Below are 22,298 nucleotides of genomic sequence, written 5' to 3' on the forward strand. Positions count from 1 at the left end.
AAGGCACCTCTTTGCACCTCAGTGTCCTCAATTGTTGAATAGAAATATTACAGCTGCTCACTTTATGGGGGTGTTGGACGAATTATTTGTACTTTTGAAAGTTATTACTACTCAGGTATTTGATGAGTTGATTCAGCATCTCTGTAAACTTTTTGAAGGCAGAGATTAGGACTATTGCTTTTTCCATTATAAACCATTTATTAGCACCTGCCCTCCTGTAGCATGTTTTCTCATCTGTCCAATGGAGGCAATACAACTTATCTTGCTTCCCATACAAGGTTGTTATATCCTTCACGTGAGCTAATAACTGTGAAGGTCCTCTGGACATTGCAAAGGGCTATACAAATAGGAGGGATCCGTCTAATTATTATCAGTAGAAGCGCTTTGCACTTAATAGCTTATGTATTTAAACAGAACTACACATGTAGACAGTTCCTAAAGACTAGCATTTTTTCTCACTTCCACAGGAGCAGCCTAGCAGAACTTATTATCTGGAGGTTTCTTCCAGAAGTCAAGCAAGGCAGGGTTAGGAAAGATTTGGTTTAAATCGGAGGGTGGTACATAGAATCCGCCACAATGCGGCGGACCCTTTAAATATTGGGGTGGAAGGGCGGGGCCGTCGTCAGGGACGCGACTGGCCGCTGGGTTTCCAGGAAGTGACGTCAGGCGGCCGCGGAGATGGACGACTTGCTGGACCTCGGCGAGGAGCGGCGCCGCAGCTCGGCCACCTCCGTGAGGACCGACGCGGGGGGCTTGGGGCCAGGATCTGGCGGGTGGGGAGGAGCGACCCCGCCGGCCCGGCTTCCCGGAGGCGCCTCGGCGCGGCCTGGAGCGGACGGGCCCCGAGCCGCGCCGGGGTGAGGCCGGGAGGAGGCGGCCTCATCTGCCCCGCCCCCGGACGGCGATGGGCTCCGCCGCTGCTGGCCTGGGGTTTGCTTTCTTTAAAAATCCTCAAACAGTAGAAAACAGATCCTGCCCCTGCCAGCCTCTGGGACCATTGGGAAATTTCCCAGCCTATTCCGCTTCCTGGAGCCCCAAGAGTGAACGCCCGTAGAACGGACAGATCTGAGGGTGACTGGAGGGTTTCTGGCCAGGGTCGCACTTGCACCCATCCTAGAGTTTTCCCTTGGGACTTCTCACGCCAGAAGTTCATGCAAAAGGCGCGCTGTGTTATGCATGGAAGGAAGGAAGGCCGGCCGATGGAGAGGACCTTTCTGGCCCGTAATCTCCACAGGGAGGTGGCCGTTATCTTAGTGTTAGTAGTTAAGGAAATCAAGACTCGGATTTATAACGCGGAGGAGTGGCCAGGTGCTCGAGACCCAGAGGTCAAATAGAGTATAAAGCTGTTGCGTGGGTTGAGAAAAAGTTAACCTCTCCAAACCTCGGTGTCCTTAGCACGAGGCTGGAGATGTTGGAGAAGTTACTATCTTCAAGGAGTTGCGGTGGAGGTGAAATGGGATAATGCACGGAAAGCATTTCACACAGTGCCTGGCACATGCTAAGTTATTAGAAGAGGTTAGCTGCTGGTCTTTCTGAGGCTGTGATTTACCCAAGGTTATATAGTGGGTAGATAACCGAGTTAGGTTCAAGACCCAAGTTCAATGTCTTTTTTTAACTCCATCACAGCCCCATCAAGCCCTTTTTACCTTTAAAATTAGTCAAGAGCACAGTCACTAAAGGATTGAGCCACATGGCAGGTCTTTTAGTTTCTGCTGTGAAATCTGTGTTTTGAAGTGCGGCTGATAGCCCTGGATCCTGTAAGGTACTGGGGAGGAGCACCTGTCTGAGGAAGATAAGAGGGACGGGAGCAGATTGTCCTAGGATGAAGCAGGTTGCTTGACTGATCAAGGAGAATATTAGGTCCCTGGGCCTTCCTGATCTATGAACTGGTTTAGTCCCGGGGGATGTGAATGTAGTTCTTCATTCAGTCTTTCAACCAATATTTATTGAGCCCCCGTTGTCCTCAGTGCTGGGGATATAGCTGTTAATAAAACAAAGTCCCTGCCCTCATGGGGCTTACATTCCAGTGGGGGAAGATGGATAACAGACAGACTGGACATTTAAGATAAACAAAATCAGGTTGTAGAGTAGTTTTTCTACCACTCATACCTGTGGATTTATACAGGGTCTTCAAAAAGTTTAAAACCTTAAAATACTTAGCAGTTATTAGAGAAACCATATGTAAACAGCATTTAAAGACAAGATCATGGAATTTTTGTTCTAGCATAGCCGCTTTGTGTAGTATGCCATATTCAGATACGGAATGCTATGACAAATGGAAAAGGGCAGTCACAGGCGAAGCAGTGGAATTATCTGCCTTGGGAAGAAAATGAGCTGCTTATTGTCGGAAAGATTGTTTCCATCATCCCCGAAACTTAAATGATTGATTAGAATTTGAAATGTAAACACTACATAAGAGTTTTTATGCAGCTCGTGTGTGACCCCTCTCCATTTATTGGTGCAGTCAGTTCTTAGAACATCTTAAAACTGAAATTCCAGCATGGTGTGGTGGAAAGAAGTCAGGATATGAAGACAAGAAGACTTTGCTCTTAGATTTATGTCTGCTGCTTACTTGTCTTCCTGGGCCTCAGTTTCCTCATTTGTACAACGGCATCAGCCCCCATCCCTGTTATTGTGAAATCCAGTGAAGCTCCATCAGATGAGATCTAAAAGTGCTTATATTAATGCTGGTTTTTAAAAAAAGCAAACAAATGAAAATATAAATATTCCAACATCCACCAGTCTGCCTAAATAAAGTTCGATTTCTGTGATGGGAAGCATTTGAGACCCAGAGCCTGTGCTCCAGGACGGTTTTGGGAAACACCTGCACGTGGTTCATTTGATGCCTCCAAATTTGAAGTGTTCTGATTTCCAAAGCTGATGTCTCAAAATTCTTGTAAGAGATTTCCTTTAATGCCTGTAAGTGCAAATCCAATTAGTGTATATGTCAAAGCAAATGCTATCTATTTCTCTCGTGTCACTTGCCATGGAATTTAGGAATTCTTTCCCCAGAACGCTTTTTTGATAACAATTTTCATGCCAAGCTGCGTCTTTGAAATTAAACCTCCCTAAAATCGTGCCTAGGAACATGGGAGCCTTTACCACACTCTTCTCTGACCTGTGGCATGAGGTCTCTGCCCATTCTAGAGGAATTTCTAGCTCCATTTCTTTGGGTAGAAAAGATCTATGGCATTTAAAAGAAAACCTTGTGATCATTAACGTTGTGAATTTCCTCTTCTCCTACCAAGTAGAACTGACCTCAGGTATTTTGTTGTAAGAGTTTGGAGCCTTTTCTAAGAATAGATTCGGTACTCAAATCCCATCCTCCACGATGTCATCATAAAGCCAGTCCTTGCTTACCTTCCCAGAATTGTCTTCCTCAGAGTGGCTCAAAGACGTTTGGGTCAGCAGTGCCCTCATCTCTCCTTACAGGGGGCCAAGATGGGCCGCCGAGCTCAACAGGAGTCAGCTCAAGCCGAGAATCATCTCAGTGGCAAGAATTCCGCTTCAACTCTGACTGCAGAGGTAGGTGTTAAAAAACTCTGAAGAAATGCACTCTGAGAGTTTGCGATTACTTAATGAGCAAGAATTTGGTATTCCATATTTCTTCTCTTTCATGCTCACCCTTCCTCCTATTATGATTTGGGAATTCCCTTCCTTGGCATTTGTCCTATGAGCAAGAAATGCAAGAGGCACGTTTTTTCCTCTAATGCCCGAGTCGTTTCTGTGCATTGCTTTATATTCTCAGTGAAGAACCTTCTTAAGTGAGCTGAAGCAGGGGCCTGGGAAGTTTCAAAATCCAGTCGAAATCCAGGTTTTTATTCCTGCCGAATAAATGCCAGTGAGGCTGGCTGGTGACGTAAAGTTGGATTACACAACTGGACGTTCGTTCTCAGTGGGGACCTGCTCTTTCTATGGTTTTCGGGCAGGAAGGGATCTGTGCTGGCCTTGCTTTCCTGGAAACTTTTCCGAGCAGCCTAGAATTGTGGGACTTTATCCAGCTTCTTAGTGGAGGGTGGGTCATCTCGATGAGCAGGGCTTTGAATGCCAGGGCACTATTTTCAGGAGTTTACTCAGAGCCCTCTTCACCTTCGTCTGTCCATTTGAAAAAAGTTTGCCTTTTCAAGAGTCAGCTTCAGGGTCATCCCCTCTATGAGCTCTTCCCAACTTCTCCGACTTAGGGCTCCCTCCTCTCTGTTCTCGTAGTACTTGTCATAGAACGTCTCACATTATATGCTAAGCTTCTTTTTACGGGTCTTCTGCCCCGCTAGACAGTGAGTTCCCAGACAACAGGAAAACGGCTTCTCAAATGTCTAGCTCATCAGCCCATAGTAGGTGTACAAAGAAATAAGGAGATCTACGCTGAGAAGCCTAATGGGTGCTGGAGACAAGACACAGACAGGGGCTGGCCCCGTGGCCGAGTGGTTAAGTTCGCGCGCTCTGCTGCAGGCGACCCAGTGTTTCGTCAGTTCGAATCCTGGGCGCGGACATGGCACTGCTCATCAGACCACGCTGAGGCAGCGTCCCACATGCCACAACTAGAAGAACCCACAATGAAGAACACACAACTATGTACCGGGGGGCTTTGGGGAGAAAAAGGAAAAAATAAAATCTTTAAAAAAAAAAAAAAAGACACAGACACACTTTACTTACATATCACATCTGTAGGAGTCTTCTTCACCTTCATAGGAAATAAGTTCTCCATTATTTTTTTAAGTGTTCCACATGGCCTTTTCAATTTATCTTTCATTTTCTCACTTATTGTAGCAATGTGGGTACAGAGAATCATTTGTCTACTCTAAGACTACAACCATGCCACTACAGCAAAGCTGGCGGCTGACCCTTGACCTCTTTGCCGGCAGACAGTAGGGAGAGGATGGGCAGGGGGATTTGGGGAACCAGAGGCCACATTTCCCCTCTGACGGGGTAACCACCACCTAGCTAAAGGCATCTGATGCTGTGGGGAGTACAGGCCCAGTTTTACCAGATCTTCTGATTTTCCAAGAGATGCTGGCAGTCTAAGATTTTACGTGAAAGGAACACATAAGTTAGCAACTAATTATAAAATTATAAATTGTAAATTTACTTATAATATATATTATATATTAATATATAATTATAAAATATAAAATAAACTAATTATAAAATTAAATCACCGTCTGGGCTAGATTAAGGCCTGAGGGTTGTCATTTTGTGACTTTGGCCACAGCACCTTTTTTATAGTGCTTATTACATTGTATCCTAATTGTTCACATGGCTGGCTCCCTCACGCCATAGGAGCTTTTGGAAGGTGGGGGCTGTGTTTTGCCACTGCACCCCTTTGTTTATCACAGTGCCTGGCACAGAACGGGCATGCAGTTGGCACTGCAGAGGGGGAGGGGAGTGAGGTGTGGTGAGGCACTATGGTGTGATGAGGGCTCTTGGGAGCTGAGTAAGAGTGTTACCAATGGGGGTGGGCAGAGAGTGGCGCATTGGAGGCACAGTTAAGGGGGTGGTGGTATAATGCAGGAAGACAGTGAAAGAAGATGTACCAGGCCCAGCCCTGGATCTCAAGGAGCCTGAGCTGCAGTAGTATATGTCTCCAAAGAGAAAATGGCAAGCCCAGGCAAATGACTGGGTTAATGGAAGTCTGTTCTTGGCCTCTGGCCACCTTAGACTGTGGGTGTAGGAGACTCCATCCAACACCAGGTCATTTATTCAACAAATATTTATTGAAGCTTGCTGTGTGCCAGGCACCGTTTTAGACGGTTGGCATATTTCAGTGAACAAAAGAGAAAATCCCCTGTCACAATGGAACTTATATTCTCGTGATCACTGGCAGCCGGAAAGACGAATTACAAGTCTACTTAATTGTGAAGGAGGTTATAGCCACCAATAATGATTAGGTGAGTGAGTCTGTGATGGCTCAGGATGTCCTGGAATCGCCTGATGGCCTTGAAGCCCTGTGTGGCCCCCGTACCAGATCACCTTCTAGGCTGGGTCAGTCGGCATGCTTCTCCGTCTCCTTCCTCTTGGCTCCCGGACCAGAGTCAGCCCTGTGAGCACCGAACTCCAAAGTCACAGACTGATGAACCTTTCAGGGTCTCAGCTTTTCTGGAATACCTCCTTATTTCCCCAGAGGTGTTTACCTTTTTTTTTTACTCCAGGCCTTAGCATTTTTCTGGGAGAACATGATGAAAAGTTACGCTGTTCCTCACTCAGCTGGTACCGCTGACAGCAAAATACCAGTCAGAATTCCAGGATTCCTTCTCTCCCTGGGTTAATTGAGGTTGAAAGCAGTGTGGGCAGCCTCCCCGCCAGGGCCAGATGCTCACTGTGCTGTGTGGGACTTTTTGGCTGTTTCTTTCTAAAATTAGATCCCAAGACTTGTGTATGTGCCCATTTACATTCCGATTCTGAGTGTATTACTTGATAAATTTATTTTTGTCCTCTCGCTGACTATATTCAGGATGAAGCTATCCATGAAAATGTAAATATGGTACCTGGGGGCTGTCACACCTACTGGAGTCACTTTAGAGTTGAGGAGGAATTAGTTGAAACAAATTATTTTAAAGTGAAGTGATGGAGTTGGGAGCTCTGGTGAGGGAAGCTGAGAAGCCTCTGCTGGAAAGGAGAACACAGGGCTTGGCATCAGAAAAGCAGAGTCTGAGACCGGGCTCTGCTAATTGCCTGGCTCTCGAGTGAGCCCACTAATCTCTCGGATCCTCCACTTCATTACCTGTCAGATGGCGGTAACAATACCACAAGGTTGATATGGGGATTAAGTGAAATGTGCATTTAAAAGCACTTTAATAAACTGAAAAGCACCACAAAACGGTTCGTTCATTCAAGAAACTAGTGAACAAATGAGTGTATGGGCAGTGCTTTGCTGTTTTTGTGAAAGAGCAGCAAAGTGGGAGGGTGGCAGCCTGGCTTTCTTTTAGACCTGATTTGGAAGTCTCATCAAGGGCTTTATCTGTAGGTTGACTAGTAGTGATCAAAGCAGTTTTTGTGCCTTCTGGGTGCAGAGGGCGTTCCTTATGAAGAGTAGATAAGAGCATCCGCTAAGGGTGTGACAGGCGTGGGCTAAAATCCTGCCTCTGCCACACGTTAGCTCTGTGACTCTGAGCAAGTCACTTAGCCTCTTTAAGCTCATTGGTAGAACAGAGATAATAGTATTACATACTTCTCAGGGTGACTAGAAAGAAAACATGAGATGTTAGACGTAAAGCCCTTAACACGGTCTGACGCCTAAGCGCTCAGTCTGTTCTAACCATTATTATTATTTCTCTAGAATTTGGGTGTTCTTTTTATTCTGCCTGAGCCCTCTCTACCAAGGTTGAACACTGGTGGTCTTCAGGATGAATTTAGCCTACAATCTTCTTTTGTATGATCCATAGAGTTTAAAATTTTGTAATTTGATTGTTATTATTTATAAATTAGGAAACTTCAAGTCAAATCCATATTTGAGGCTTCTCTTTCAAATCAGAAGTCCTAGCACGGTGGGCATACGGGGCTGGCAGTCCCACATGGCAGCCGATGGCCGGAGCGGGCCCGAGCTGATAAGGTGCCCGCTCACATGCGGTTGCTGTCTCCTATTCGCCACTCCTTACTGTAATACGCCTGGTCAGATTTACTCACATTTGATACGCCTGGCTCCTGTTTCCATTTGAGTTTAAAACTCCTGCTGCTTTAGGGTGGATTGATTTTCAGGTGTCCTCTTATATCCATTAGTATTGATTTGGCTGCATTTATCCGAAACTTGGCTTCGGTACTTGAATCGGACAGGAGCAATTTTTCTCACAGCAGGAAGTCCATCTGAGGGAAGAACAGGGTGGGTGCCGTCACTGGAGAATGTCCTGCATTACCCCCAGCCCTTCTAGCTTCCTGCTTTGCCATCTGGAGCTTGTGCCTTATTCTCATGGTTGTTCTCATGGTTGCAAGATGGCTGGTTGCTCCCCAGGGTTCAGATCTGCATTCTAGGTAGGAAGACAGAGGGAAGAGTCGAAGAGTTGAAGGTGCATGCCATCTAAGTGTGTCCCTTCTTATCAGGAAAACAATAGCCGCAGACCTCCCCGAGTAGACTTCTAATTACAGTTTATTGGTCAGCACTGGGTCTTACCACCACCCTCAGTTTCAAGGGAGTTTCCAACTGGACATGTTGCCACACCTGTAACATTAGGGTTTTTTGATAAGGGAGAAGAGAAGAATGGCTATTAAATAGGAAGTTCGCAACTGACATGTCAATTTTTTAGAAAAATAGAATTTATACAAAGGTTTTTTGGGTAGACTTGGGCATGAAAGGAAAGAATTATTTTTAGTACCAAAAAAACCCCCAAATCCACGTTCTTCTCCAGTTTCCTAATTTAAAGTTGTGTAGAGTTCAGTGAAAACTTGTATGCCCTGAAGTCCCAGGATACCTGATGGAGTTCCTGTGTCTACTCTCTTCTTGATCTTTCCCGTCCTCCCGTTGTCTCAGTAACTGCTTGGGGCTTTCTGCCCATAGGACACCTGTGGCTGGTCCGAGTAGTTAAACTCTTCCTCCTGCTCCGAGAGAAGAGGAAGGTCTCTTTATTTACTTGGTCATTTTGTAAATTTCAAAGAATCTAACTGCCTAATTGTACTGATTAACCAGAAAGATGAATTCTTCGTCTTTGATTTGAGTGGTGCCTAATTCCAGAGGGCTGTGGTGAAGATCGGATTAGGTAATGCGTGCAAAGTGCTTAGCGCGGTACCCAGCACACAGGAGTCTCAAGGAATGGTAAGTACTAGGAAAGCTTATGACTACACTCTTCTGTTTTTCAAGGTATTTTTTTTTTTTTTTTTTTTTTGCCACCTGTCACAAATCAGGTGTGGATCTCCAGATGCATAGTTCAGTTAGCAATTCAGGTCAGCATTGCCGTTACTGAGAGTTCTCCTGGCACATGATTCCATGATGAGTGTCTACATGTCTGCCGTGTTTAACTTTCTCTGGGGAGGAGCAGCTCTGAGAATTAAGCTGGATTTCTCTGCTCGAGCTTTCACCTTCTGTCTGTTTCAGATGAGGTGGTTCTTACCCCACTCCTTCCGGAAAAGCCCCGCACACGCTGTATCATAAGGTTCCCCTAGCAGACACTGAGGTTGGGGAAAAGTAACCTTGGGCCAAACCTCTCCGGGGCTGGTCTCTCTTTTAGATGAGGACTTCTCACTCGGGTCTAGACCTCTTTGTGGCTTAGCTTTTATCTCGTAGATTGTCTTTTGAGTAGTAATAACTTTGGCTTACACGGGAGCGATTGCTACCCCTCTGTTAATTACATACAGTATTCTATTTAAGCCTCTGGGTAGCTCTGGAAGTAGCTCCTATCCTTATTATCTTATTTTAGCTGTGCGGACACTGAGACTTTGAGAGGTTGGCTCACTCGTCTGCAGCCATTCAGCCAATGTCTGTCTCTAGTCCAGTCCCTCTGACTCCACGCAGGTGCTTAACCACTACCTGACCTCTCCTGTCTGCTAGGTAGGCGATGCACAGACCTCCCGGGAGAGAAAGGCTTTTGGGTTGTTTTTCTGGAATCCTTTGGGAGAGGGAATCAGTTCTGCCTTGACCACCCTCATTCGTCCACTGGTCTTGAGAAGTGTTTGAGTCCCAGCTGTTCCCCTTATCTCCCCCCGACCCCTTCGGTGTTCCTCCGAGGACGCAGAACTGAAAGTGAGCCAGATTCTCTCGCAGGAATCTGAGAAATGCTGCTGGGCTCATGTTCCCAAATTAGGCCAATTTCCTCATCGTCCAGCAGCTCCTCTCAGCTGGAGCTCCCTTGGCGCTTTGCATGACGTCTCTCGCCCCTCCGCCTGTTCCCTGACTGGTCTGCCAGCCCGGCAGTTATTTTCAGCCCAATAGGGCTATCTGCTGACCCTTTTTGGTGACATTTTTCTTCTTTCTCACAAAAATAACTTTCCTGATTGGTCACATTTTTCAGCCTTTTTCGTAGTCCCTCTCCAATGGGCTGGATTGAATGATGCTTCTGATAACGTTGTCGAAGAGGGATGCAGGGAATTTGATGTGGAACTGTTGGTGAGGAATGCATTTTCCACACTTCATATTTATGTCGTGCTTCGCATGCTTCAGTTTTGAACTCTCCCTCGGGGTAGGCAGATGTGCATTGCTGACCCATCCCTGGGGCAGGCCGCTGTGTGGGAGGGGATGTCGTCTCAGGGTAGAGCCTGCGATTGGAAATAGCATCTCGAGATTCTCCTCCAGCGCTGGCTCGGGCTCTCTCAGTGTCCCAGGACAACGCACTTTAGCAGCTCAGGCCTCACTTTGCTGTCTGTGAAGGGGAGAATCACACCTGCTGACTTCCTCCAAGGCCCGGGGTGGAAGCTGGTGCTGGGAGAGCATTTTAAGATTCTCTTCCTCCGCTATGGGGAGGGTTAAATGAGAAATACGTGTAAAGAGTTTAGCCCAGCGCTCCATCAAGTTAGCTGTTGTTATCATTATCTCCATAACCTGAGAAGTAGAAAAGATGATCATTTTGTATTTAATCCCAGCTCTGCCTCTTACTAGGTGTGTGTCCTGGGAAAGTTATGCGACCACTCTCAGCCTGCTTCCTCAGCTGTTGAGTGGAGGGAATGGCAGTAGCTATCTGGGTAGTTGGAGGATTAATTAAGAGAATGTGTAAAGCTCTCAGGACAGTGCCCAACATATGCTGACTATTATTACTGTCATTATCTGTGTCACATGAGAATTAGAGGGTATTATCAATTTATCTTAAATTGCAATTCTGTTCATGATACAGAGATACTCTTATTTCATAGAACTAACTAGACCTTGGGGCAGGAAACATCTGGATAAGGAGTCCTTTTGGTGAGAATTCTTTGTGTCACTTGAGACCCATGTTATTTGTCTCCTCTAGAAGCATCTCTGCCTATGCCATTGACCAGGTATTTGCCAATACCTTTCCATCTTCTTTTCAAAACCCAACCCTCTTTCTAGAGGTTGGCAGTCTTTCCAAAGAATAATCCTTAATTGCTGACATATTATTTTCTTGTTCTGGGGCATATGGGTAGAAAGTAAGGAGGGCAAGAGTGACCTTAGTGATCTCGGTGACCTTGGAGTAGAAGGTAACATCCATTCATTCCCTATTGAAACTTGATGGGGAGCTTTCTATGTGCCAGGCATTGTGCTTGGAGCTGGCAATACAATGATAAACCAGACATGCTCCCTGTCCTCTTAGAACCTTGATCTGGGGGCTATAGAGACTTAAGTGCCAGGTGGGGGGAACACACAAAGATATGGGAATACCTACACTGAGCCCCTTCTGTTTTTGAGGACATCTGGAAAGGTTGTCCAGGAAAAAATCGTGTTTGAGTTGAGGCTTGAAAGATGGAAAGAAGTTAGCCAAGGGAAAGATGCAGGGATGAAGAGTGTGTGATGCTGCCAAGACAGTCCAGGAAGGCGAGACCCGCCCTCCGGAGCAGGGTCTATTGGGTTTAGCAATAGGGAGTGCCTGTAGTTTCAGGGAAGCAGGCAGAAAGGGGACCATGTGTCCCGGCATAGTGCCACACACCACGTAGGTTCTCTGTAAATATTTGTTGAAAGATTTCAATGAATAGGTCATGACATGTGAATACTCACCATCAAAGGTAAAGGCCTCCCTGGGTCCTTCCCAAATCTCTGTTTCTTTGCCTTTTCCTCTGTTTTTGAGCCTTTCTCTGGTTCTCCTTCTTCCTCCCCTATTTCTGTTTTTCCTGTATCTCTTCCTGTTTTTACTCTTCACCAGTAATAACAGAGAACTCGAGGGGCTGGCCCCATGGCCTAGTGGTTAAGTTTGGCATGTCCACTTCAGTGACCCAGGTTTGGTTCCTGGGTGCAGACCGACACCACTTGGTGGCAGCCATGCTGTGGCAAGACCTACGTACAAAATAGAGGAAGATTGGCCCAGATGTTAGCTCAGTCAATCTTCCTCAAGCTAAAGGAGGAAGATTGTCAGTAGCTGTTAGCTCAAGGCAAATCTTCCTCACCAAAAAAATTAAAATAACAGAGAACTCCATTCCTCATATTCCTTTTTGTCCATCCATTTGTCTATATATATATATATATATATATATATATATATATATATATATTTGGGTTTTTTTTTTTTTTTTTTGGTGAGGAAGATTGGCCCTGAGCTGACATCTGTTGCCAATCTTCCTCTTTTTGTTTGAGGAAGATTGTCTCTAAGCTAACATCTGTGCCAATCTTCCTGTATTTTTTTGTATGTGGGATACCGCCCCAGCATGGCTTGATGAGCAGTATGTAGGTCCACACCCAGGATCTGAACCTGCAAACCCCGGGCCACTGAAGCAGAACACGCAAACTTAACCACTACACCACCAGGCCGACCTCTCTTATATATTTTTATTGACGTATTTATAAGTAGTATTCACCTATTTATCCTACATTTAATATACACTGTCCAGTGCAAAAATGAATAAGATGACTTCATATTCTAGTTGGAGAACCACACACTTAGCCAAAAAATTGTAATACTTAAGTAGTAGTAGAGACGGAATGCAGAAGGAGCAACTAACCCTGCCTGGGACTTAGAGAAGGCTTTCTCAGGGAGGTGCCCCTTGGGCGGGTTGAAATGAATGAGTAGGATTTGCTGTGAGAGGGAAAGGGAGCTGGAAAAGTCTGTTTGAAGGCATGCCGTGGTCCAGGGCCTGGTGTTTTTGGGGCCTGCTGAACAATTTAGTGCATTGGGAACATAGGCCTTGTGTTCCAAGGGGAGGAATTTGGGTTTATTTTGTATGTTGTAGGGAGCGCAGAAAGATTTTACAGCAGGGAGTGACATCGCTGGCTTTGTTTTCTGGGAAGGTGAGTCTGGCAGCTACATGGAGGATGGCCTAGAGCGGGAGGGCTTGTTGGCAGGGAGACCGGTAGGAGGCGGTTGGAGCCGTCCTCCGGAGAGATGACGAGGCATGAGCCAGGCAGTATTCCCAAACTTCAGGCGTTCCAAGACCGTTTTTACAGTTTGGGGTAAACACATACCACTCGCATTATTATTAACATTTTTCTTTAGATCAGCTCCCCCTTTATACTTAAAATACGTTTATTTTTAAAAAGAAACTGTCAGTGAACTTAGTTTGTGATAGTTGTATTTTTCCTAATACACAGTGAAATACATGAATGGTTATTTTTAAAAAGGAATGTCCCTGTACCACCTCCAGTCATCTTGCCCGCACCAGTGGCACATGTACCTTACTTTAGGAAACAATAAACTAAAGCCCAGAGACATTTTTAAGGGGAGATGGATAGGATGTGGTAACAGATGGGCTGTGGAAGTGGGAGGGAAGGAGAGTCTGGAGATGACCCCATGTGTAGCTAAAAAGACTGAATAGAAAATATTTTTGAGACTGAGAATTTAAGAGTCTCAGCAGTGGGGGAGCAAGAAGAGAGAATTATTTCAAGTTTGGGGCAAGTTGAATTTGAGTTTCCTTCTTTTCAAAGAGGTCTGTCAAGTTTTCAGTTGAAAATTGGTCTGGAGCTTAAGAGAGAAAGTTGAAAACTAGTGCTAACAGATGTGGGAATCATGAGCATAGATTCTGGGATCTGTAAGAAGACCCTGGAGGAAGAACTTCTGATTCCTGGGGGCACAGACCCTTCATAGTCTCCAGGGGCCAGCTTGTGAGGGTTTTAAGCAGAGAAGAGGTGTGATTAGATTTGCATTGTAGAAAGAGCAGTCTGGCAATCATTGGTCAGGGATGAATCCGGGCTTTGTGGGTCCTGAAACATAAAATTTAGAGGCTGTCCTTAGGAAAAATAATTTAAAATGAATTCAAAATGAGATAGGAAAGTAAATACTTATTTATAGTGAGAAAAGAAATTGCAGCCAAGCTGCTAGAGCCTTGGATGTTCAGACGCCTTTCTTCAGAGTTCTTGGTAGGCAGTGTGCCAGAAAGGCCTACACAGAAGTGCCTCCTGACGGAGACCTGGCTTCCCCTCCCTGTTAGGACTCTCCCTAGCTCCTGGGGGCCAACGCAGGTGTGGAGCACAGGCTGGAGGAAGGGGAGAGTGGAGGCAGGGAGACGAGGTGGGACCCAGCTGAGAGAAGGCAGAACGCGAGCTGGTCAAGCCTTCATTTACAAGGTTGCCGTTTTCTCCAGCATCCCTCAGCAGGCTGGGTACTGACAAAACAAAGGTGTATGGTTGGCTCAATCCAGGTTTTGAGGAGTTCTGGGGGAAATGTAAAAAGACAAGGGAATGAGGCATCATGTGATGGACCTTGGAAGGGAGCTGGGTTGATAGGGAGGAAGTGAAACCAAGAAGAAAGTTCTCAGAGAAGAAGAGGACTAGGTATGTCAGAGATGGAGCAGTTCTGGGTTCTAATGACTGAAAAAGTAGCAAGGCCATGGGCATTGCAAGGGTCAGGGAACTATGCAGCTAAGCGTTAGATGGCTCGTTCCTGTGAACCCTGACTCACTTAGAATGATGAGGCTAGTTGTGGAGCGGAAATGCCCAAATTTTTGATGAACGTGTGCTTAGGCAGTGGTTAGTGACAGGGATGAAGAAGGAAGGAGAGAGGATGTAGGCGCACATTCTGAGTCACAAGAAGTGTTCCATAATAGTTTGGAAGGGTCTGGAGGAACTTGGGGGAGTAAGACAGGAGTGGTATCTTGGGACCCTGGTCTGTGGGGTTTTACAGAACGAGCAGGCTCTGCTTGAAAGAGCTGTAAGAGAAATGACGTCCACAGGGGGAAGCCGGGGTTTAGGAGGAGCGAGGAGGTGGAGAGAGGGTGCTGTGAACAGAGAACGTCTCATCTGCACGGAACCATAAGATTGTGATCGGAAAGCCTCACTGAAGTCATTAGCAAGGCTAGATTTCTTACTACGCAGCGTGTCAGTAATTACTGAGAAGGAACAGAATGATAGTAAAATATTCTTTTAATAATGATACTTTACAGGAAAAGGGTACTGACTGATGTTGAATGTCATTGGTGACAGACTGAAACATTTCTGGTCACATGTCTTTACCCAGCATAGTAGAGAATTATGTCACTGTGTTTAGCCGATTGCTTTTATATTCCATTTTACTCCCTGCATTGGCTTTTTCAGGTCTAGTTTTTTTAATACTGTTTTTTTGGTGGTTCCTCTAAGGATTAGAATATGCATCCTTACCTTATCACTGGCCACGGAGAGTTAATATTATAGCACTTCATTAAAATGTGAGACCCTTGTCGCAGAAGTCCATTTGTCCCCTCCCTTTCTTTGTGCTAGTGATATCTTATGCTTTAAAACTACCTGTCATAAACCCCACCATACCGTTTGTCATTTCATGTTAACCAGTTATCATTTAGAGAAATTAAGAGAAAAAAGGTCAGTCTTTTATATTCACCCGCGTATTTACCGTTTCTCTTGTTCCTCATTTCTTCCTGGAGAGCCAGGTTTCCATGTGGTGTCATTTCTCTTTAGCCTGAAGAACTTCCCGTAGCATTTCTTGTAGTACAGGTTTGCCAGAGCAACTTCGGTATTGGCTTGATCTGAAAATATTTATTTCACCCTCACTTTTGAAGGATATTTTCTCTTGATGTGGAATTCTGGATTGAGAATTCTGGATTGAGAATGCTTTTCTTTCAGCACGTTAAGGATTGTCATCCTTTTGTCCTCGTGATTGTTCTCCTGTATGTAAGTCTGTCCCCCTCTCTCTCGTTGCTTTAAAGATTTCCTTTTTATCTTTTTTTGGTTTTCAGCAGTTTGGTCATGACGTGCCTAACTATAGTTTTCTTTGTCTTGACTCTGCTTGGGATTTGCTGAGGTTTCTTAGATCAGGAACTCAATATTTTTCACCAAATTTGGGGCATTTTAGGCTATTAGTTCTTCAAATACTTTTTCTGCCTCATTTCTCGTCTCCTTGTTCCTGGGACTCCCATTGCACATATGTTAAACTGCTTGATATTGTCCCATAGGTTTGTCCTGTGTTTTTTGTCCCTGAAGCATTGTTAATTTTTTCCTATCTTTCGTCTTTTTGGTCTTCAAATTGGATCTTTTCCGTTGATCTGTCCTCAGGTTCACTGATTACTTCTTCTGGTGTCTTCAAACTGAACTTCTTATTTGAGATATTGAACTTTTAAGTTCTAAATTTCCATTTGTTCCCCCCCCCTCCTTTTTTTGGGCACAGCTTCCATTTCTATTAGATTCCCCATTTGTGCATTCATTATGACCATCTTTTCTTTTAAGTCCTTGAACATATTTATAGCTGCTTTGAAACCTTTGTCAGTTAATTCCAGTATCTGGGTTATCTTGGGGTCAGTTTTTTTTTCTTTTTTTTCTTTCTTTCTTTTTCTTTTTGGTGAGGAAGATTTGCCCTGAGCTAACATCCATTGCCAATCTTCCTCTTTTTTTTTGCTTGTGGAACATTAGCCCTGAGCTAACATCTGTGCCAGTGTTACTGTATTTTGTATGTGGGATGCCTCCACAGCATGGCTGATGAGTGGAGTTGGTCCGCACCTGGGATCCGAAACTGCAAACCTGGGCCACCAAAGCAGAGCATGCGGAACTTTAACCACTCAACCACGGGGCCAGCCTGTTTTTATTGTTTTTTCTTTTCTTTTTTTAAAAAAAATTTTGGTGAGGAAGATTGGCCCAGAGCTAACATCTGTTGCTAATCTTCCTCTTTTCTTTTTTCCCTCCCCAGAGCCCCAGTACATAGTTGTATATCCTAGTTGTAGGTCATTCTAGTTTTTTTGTGTAGGATGCCACCTCAGCATGGCCTGATGAGTGGTGCATAGGTCCACGCCCAGGATCTGAACTGGTGAACCTTAGGCTGCTGAAGTGGAATGCGTGAACTTAACCACTCGGCCATGGGGTTGGCCCTGTGTTTTACATTTTGACTGTGGTCACATTTTTGTGTTTCTTTACATGTCCAGTAATTTTTGTCTGTACGCAGGACATTGTAGAAACTCTGGATTATGTTACCTTCCTCTGAAAAGTGTTGATTTTTGTTTTAGCAGGCAGTTTAATTATTTGCAGGTCACCTTGGATTTATGAAGATCTGGTTTTAGGCTTTGTTAAGTCAGGTCTATTTTGGTTTTACCTCCAGTCCTAGTGCAAATTCCATAGTCCGGGGATGTGGTCTTTACTCTGGGATTTAGTGGAAGCTCCAAGGTGTATACCAGGCACCTCTAACTTGGTAGAACTCCAACTTCAGTGTCTGTCTCCCCTGCAGTTAATGAGATGCACTCAGCTTTTTTTTTTTTAGCTCTTCACCTGTTGTTTTTCACTGGGTTTCTTGGTGCAATTCAGGTATTGACTGAAGGAATTTGAAGGAGTTTAAATGCAGATTTGGGGCTCCCTCTTTTCCAGAATTTCTCTCTCTCTATTTTCAGTGACTCTGGCAGTCCCCAAATTTGTCCCCCAAGCCAATAGCTGCAGCTTTCTGCTTGAATCCTAGCTGCTCAGTTTCTGCCCAGACTGGAGAGTGCACTCAAGGGGAAAATCCATTCAAACACGGGTTTTTACCCAGGGCATTTCTTTTCTTTCAAGGGTCAAATCCCCTCCAGTTTCTGCCTGCTTTTGTTTGCCCTCCAGTGCCTTCAAATAGTTGTTTTTTGTATTTTGTCCAGATCTGTGTGAAGGTTAGTTGAATGCCAACTGCTCTCCCATTACTGGATCCAGAACCTGCCAGTTGCTTTTGGATTATTGCAGAGTCCACTGCAGTTTTTTCCAAGTGGTGCTGTTGGCAGGAAAAGAGTGAAAGTGGTTTTTGCAGAAACAGATTTTATCAATTGTCTCTTAGGGTAACTGACAGGGGCATTCAGGTACATTAGCTGTTGAGCTAGAAAACGTTCTGGCATCAGTGGTACACTTGGAAGTGATGCACAGAAACTGGGGTATGAAAGCAGCCCGGAGACCTGGGATACACTCAGCAGGAGGTAAGTGCTCATCCATGCAGACACTGTGCTGAGCACTCTGCAAAGTTAATTTAGAAAGGCCCCAGAGCTGGCGAGGTTGGCAGTGTGCTCTTTCACGAGCAAGAGGTCTTCCCAGACGACTTTAAACTGAGGAGCAAAATTTATGGACCAAGCGACTGTACCCAGGTCATGCCTTTTATGTCAGGGCATTGTCACCTGGGAGCAGTGGAGTGGCTGGCCTTCAGCCTTTCTTGTTTGAGAAAGGGTGGGGTGAGAGCCTAAGAAATCCACCTTGGACTTGGACTGATAAGCTGGAAAAGAGATAGAGCATAGCATGTTTTAACATTGGTCTGTGAGGAAGTTTCTACTAAAATGAGAAAACCAAGAACAATGTAGTAAGTTTTTCGCAAACTAAATTTATTCAATTTAAAGGATCATTCTTTATCGTGGTTTATGCCCTTGCTCATTTGGGGAGATTGAAAAGTTCCCTTCTTTAATGAAATGATGATGAGAGGAAATGGTGGGGGTTTTTTTTTGATGAGGAAGATTGGCCCTGAGCTGACATCTGTTATCAATCTTTCTCTTTTTGCTTGAGGAAGATTGTCTCTGAGCTAATACCTGTGCCAGTCTTCCTCTATTTTGTTTGTGGGTCACCACCACAGCATGGCTTGATGAGCGGTTTGTAGGTCCACACCCAGGATCTGAACCCGTGAACCCCGGGCCGCTGAAGCAAAACATGCAAACTTAACCACCACGCCACTAGGCCGGCCTGCAAAATGGTGGTTTTTAAAAAAATATTCTTAACAAAATTAAAAACTGTTAACTCTGTACTGCTAGCCACATCCCACCCCCCACAAACAAAATTTATTTCTAGAAATACTGACAGTCTGTGAAATCTAGAAGTTTGAGAAACACAGTTATAGACGTTTAAAAAATTTTTTAGGACTACTGGGGTCCCTTGAAATGTTATTAGGGGGTAAAGTGTGTGCAAGTTTGCCATCCATGACCGTGCTCTGTGCTTAGAGTGTCTTCTCTTGCTCCGACAACCAGGGCAGGATAGAGAAGAACTGGGTGTGAGGCCCCTGATATCCCTGGTCTCCCGACAGTGAACAGAGTAGGGAACGGAGCGGGCGTTCCTCTCCACATCTCACGTGATGCAGGCCACCAGCCTGTGGTTTAATGCTTCTTTCAAGCTCCCTCCACTTCTTTTCCATCATCACCCTTGAGGACGCTTGTGAGAGATCAGGTTTCTTAAAGCCTCGAGGTTGCAGCTTGCTCCTCTGCTCTCCACTTCCTCCAAGTCATTCCACTCTGGATTTGGTTGAGGTAGCAAGTCTAGACGGTGCTTACACAAAGTCACAGGTGCCAGGAGGGGTGGCTTCTTGCTGTGCTGGGAATTTACACCCTCAGCTTTGTGCATATTTCTGGTTAGACACATGCCAGATGGATTTTAACCAACTAAAAGGAGTTAAGAGAATGACAAAAACGTATAGGTTTTGATTTATGATGAAAGTTGAAAAGAATGTTTATTTTGGCTGAACTGCAAAAAGTATAGGGGGAACAGGGCATTTCTTTCTAAGTATTTGGAAGGTATAGACCCGTGAAGAGGGGAGAACTGATTTAGGATGACCCAAGGGAATGTCATTGAGATTGAGGATGCCATCCAAGGGAGGAAAATCCAGGATGAATTTAAAGAATGATTTCCAGGACTGAAATCTGTTCTCTTTGGATCAGGCTTTTCAACAGACTGCTGGCAGTGCCATCCCATGAGTCATTTGAAATGGGCAGTTTGATGACTCTGTACTGAGATATGGGACGTGGATCTTTTATTATAGGACATGTGCAAACATTTGGCTAAGTGGGACACCACCAGAGTAACTGGCAGACACTCTGGCTGTCCTGAGCATCACCTTTATTTCTCAGTCAGCAGTGGAGCTGTGGTTTTCTCTTGGTTCAGGCAACTTTAAAGGATTTCTGTCTCTTCAGGGAGGCTGGAATAGGTACGAGTTGGATCCCTGGAATGAAACTTGTTGCAGGGCAGCCCCACATAAAAGGTCCTACAATATTTGCCTCCCCAAAACTTCCCGTCGTCTCAACCTTAGGCATTAAAGGTTTCTCCTCCAAAGTCTGTATTTTATTACCATTATTATTTCTGATAAATAATATAAGAGCCACTATCACCACCATTTATTTAGTGTCTGCTCTGTGCCAGAGATTGTCTCCAGTGTTTACAGAGACCTACAAGGGACTCATGACCATTCTCCTTTTACACACAATGTAAAGGACGCTTAGTGAAGATGTGACTAGCCCAAGGCTACACAGCTAGGAAGTGATGATTCTAGAACTTGAACCCAGGACTTCCCTCCTTCCAGCCTATCTCCTGCCCTTCCCCTTTGAAACTATAGCTTTTCCCCTTTACTTCTTTTTGGAAAACTCACTTTTCCCTCCAAATAGTCACTCATTCTTCGAAGCTACTCCACTGTTGGTATGAGGAGAATATCTCGTGACATGCAGTGAAGACACAGCTACTTTCCAGCTACAAAGATTTATATTGAATTCAGCCTAACACAGTTTGGCACAGTGCTCAAGCTGTTGTCGTTTATTTTTGGCATCACTTTTTAATCCTGACTTTACCCTTAACCCTTCCCTCGGCTGCCTTACTGAAGACTTCAGGGTTAGACCACGCTACTTTCTGGTCCTTCTCTCTTACTGGACATGTTGATACCGTCAATAGCTACAGCTTACTCTGTGCCCAGAAAATAAATGAATGAGATGCTCCTTTCTTTCTGGTTTTCCCAGGTCTTATCCTTAATATCAGACCAGATGGCATCGATCTAGTCTCTCTTATTTTTGAGTACTTTGGTTCAGCCCAGACAGGTTCTTTTCTGTAGCTGCTCTGTCCCTTCAAGTCTGTTCCAGCTGAGATGCACCTAGTGTCTAGGAAGCCAGGTTTCATCTACTTCAGGGCAAAGCTGTGGTGTCAGAGAGACTTGGATTTGGAGCCTTGCTCCATTACTTACAAATAGGATGATTTTAGGCAAGTTAATCTCCAAGCCTCAGTTTTCTCATCAGTAAACTTGGTATGTAGTGGTGTCCACTTCATTGGGTCACGAGGATTCTGCAGAGTAATCTTCCTAAAGCTTTGGCGTATGGTAAACCCTCAATAGATGTTGGCTGCTGTTATTATTATTAGCTACGAATTAGTCGCTTTATTCTCTCTCATTGCTTAGATTGGCTTATTCACTACTGATCGTGTCTTTATGCTTACATATTCCCATTTCTCTCTGTAGCTTTGTCTTCTCTCTTTTTTTGTCTCCATCTCCTACACACCAGCTCAAATTGATGACAGATGTCCCATGTCATCATTTACATCTGTTTCCCTAGGTACCCTCTCCCTGAATTGAAAATACTACAACTCATTGACTCATCAGATCACAAAATTGTAGACCTGGGATGAATCTCCTCTACCATGAATTAAAACCCAGGGTCATGGAAATAATTTGTGGTAGAGTCAGGACTAGAACTCAGATTACTTGGTTTCCAGTCTAGTGTTCTTTCCACTTTACATTTTTTTTCTTACCCAGATCTCATGTATACATATAGACACAATTGAAATACAGTCCATAGGAGATTGGGGCAGTGGGGCACGAGGAGGCACTTTTCTTTAGAAGCTCATTCTTCCATCACTTCTAGCTCTGGCAGGGATATCAAGGCCTGACGTTTGGGGTGTAGAGTTGTTTTCTGTTCCTCAGGGTGTTGGTGTTAGGAATTCCCAGCCAGGGAGTGGAGAATGTCTTCGTTCCTGTTTGGCCTCGTCCTTCGTGGAGCAGATAAGTCCATGAACAGCCCTCATATTGGTGCCCTCCCCCCCACCACCCTACCTTTTTTCTGTTTTGTTAACCTAAACTTCATGCATCTAGTTTCTTTCCTTTTTGTTCTAACTTTTCATTAAAATTTGAAGGATCCAGAAAAGTAGACACAATAGTACAATGAACACAAACACCCACCTCCTGAATTCAACTGTTGTCAACATTTTGCTGTATTTGCTTAAATGGTAATTTATAAAATATTTTAAAATATATTTGTGTTTCATAATTTTTTGCTGAATTATCTCGAAGCAAACATCATGACATGTTAAATACTTCAGCATATCTCTCTGAAAAATGGGGATATTTTCCTAGAAATCCACAATTCACACCTAACAGTATTAAAAATTCTCTAATATCATCTGTTACCCAGTACATACTCATTTTCCCCAGTTATTTCCAAATGTCTTTTGTTGCTGTTTTTTTCAAATTAGGATCTGATGGAGAACCACTCCATTAAGTTTTTCTCTCTTAAGTCTCTTCTAATTTAGGATAGTCTGCTCCCCTGCTCCCCACTCCCAACACACACAGCTTCTTAATACTGTTGAGTTTTTGAAGAGATTGGGCCAGTGGTTCTTGAGAGTTTCC

The 22,298-nt window shown here is 44.5% G+C and overlaps 1 protein-coding gene across 1 annotated transcript in view; it reads left to right on the forward strand.

The window, feature by feature from the left end:
• The first annotated feature begins 623 nt into the window (after positions 1-623).
• The window catches only part of IFT43 (intraflagellar transport 43), a 77,527-nt gene continuing 55,852 nt past the window's right edge, over positions 624-22,298 (forward strand). The window contains exons 1-2 of the mRNA XM_008527101.2: positions 624-732; positions 3,433-3,525. Coding sequence (XP_008525323.1) covers positions 679-732; positions 3,433-3,525 — 147 coding nt within the window. The 5' untranslated portion in view covers positions 624-678. The remainder of the gene's footprint in view (positions 733-3,432; positions 3,526-22,298) is intronic.

This window comes from Equus przewalskii, chromosome 25 (assembly GCF_037783145.1).
Source record: "Equus przewalskii isolate Varuska chromosome 25, EquPr2, whole genome shotgun sequence".
Lineage (NCBI taxonomy): Eukaryota > Metazoa > Chordata > Mammalia > Perissodactyla > Equidae > Equus > Equus przewalskii.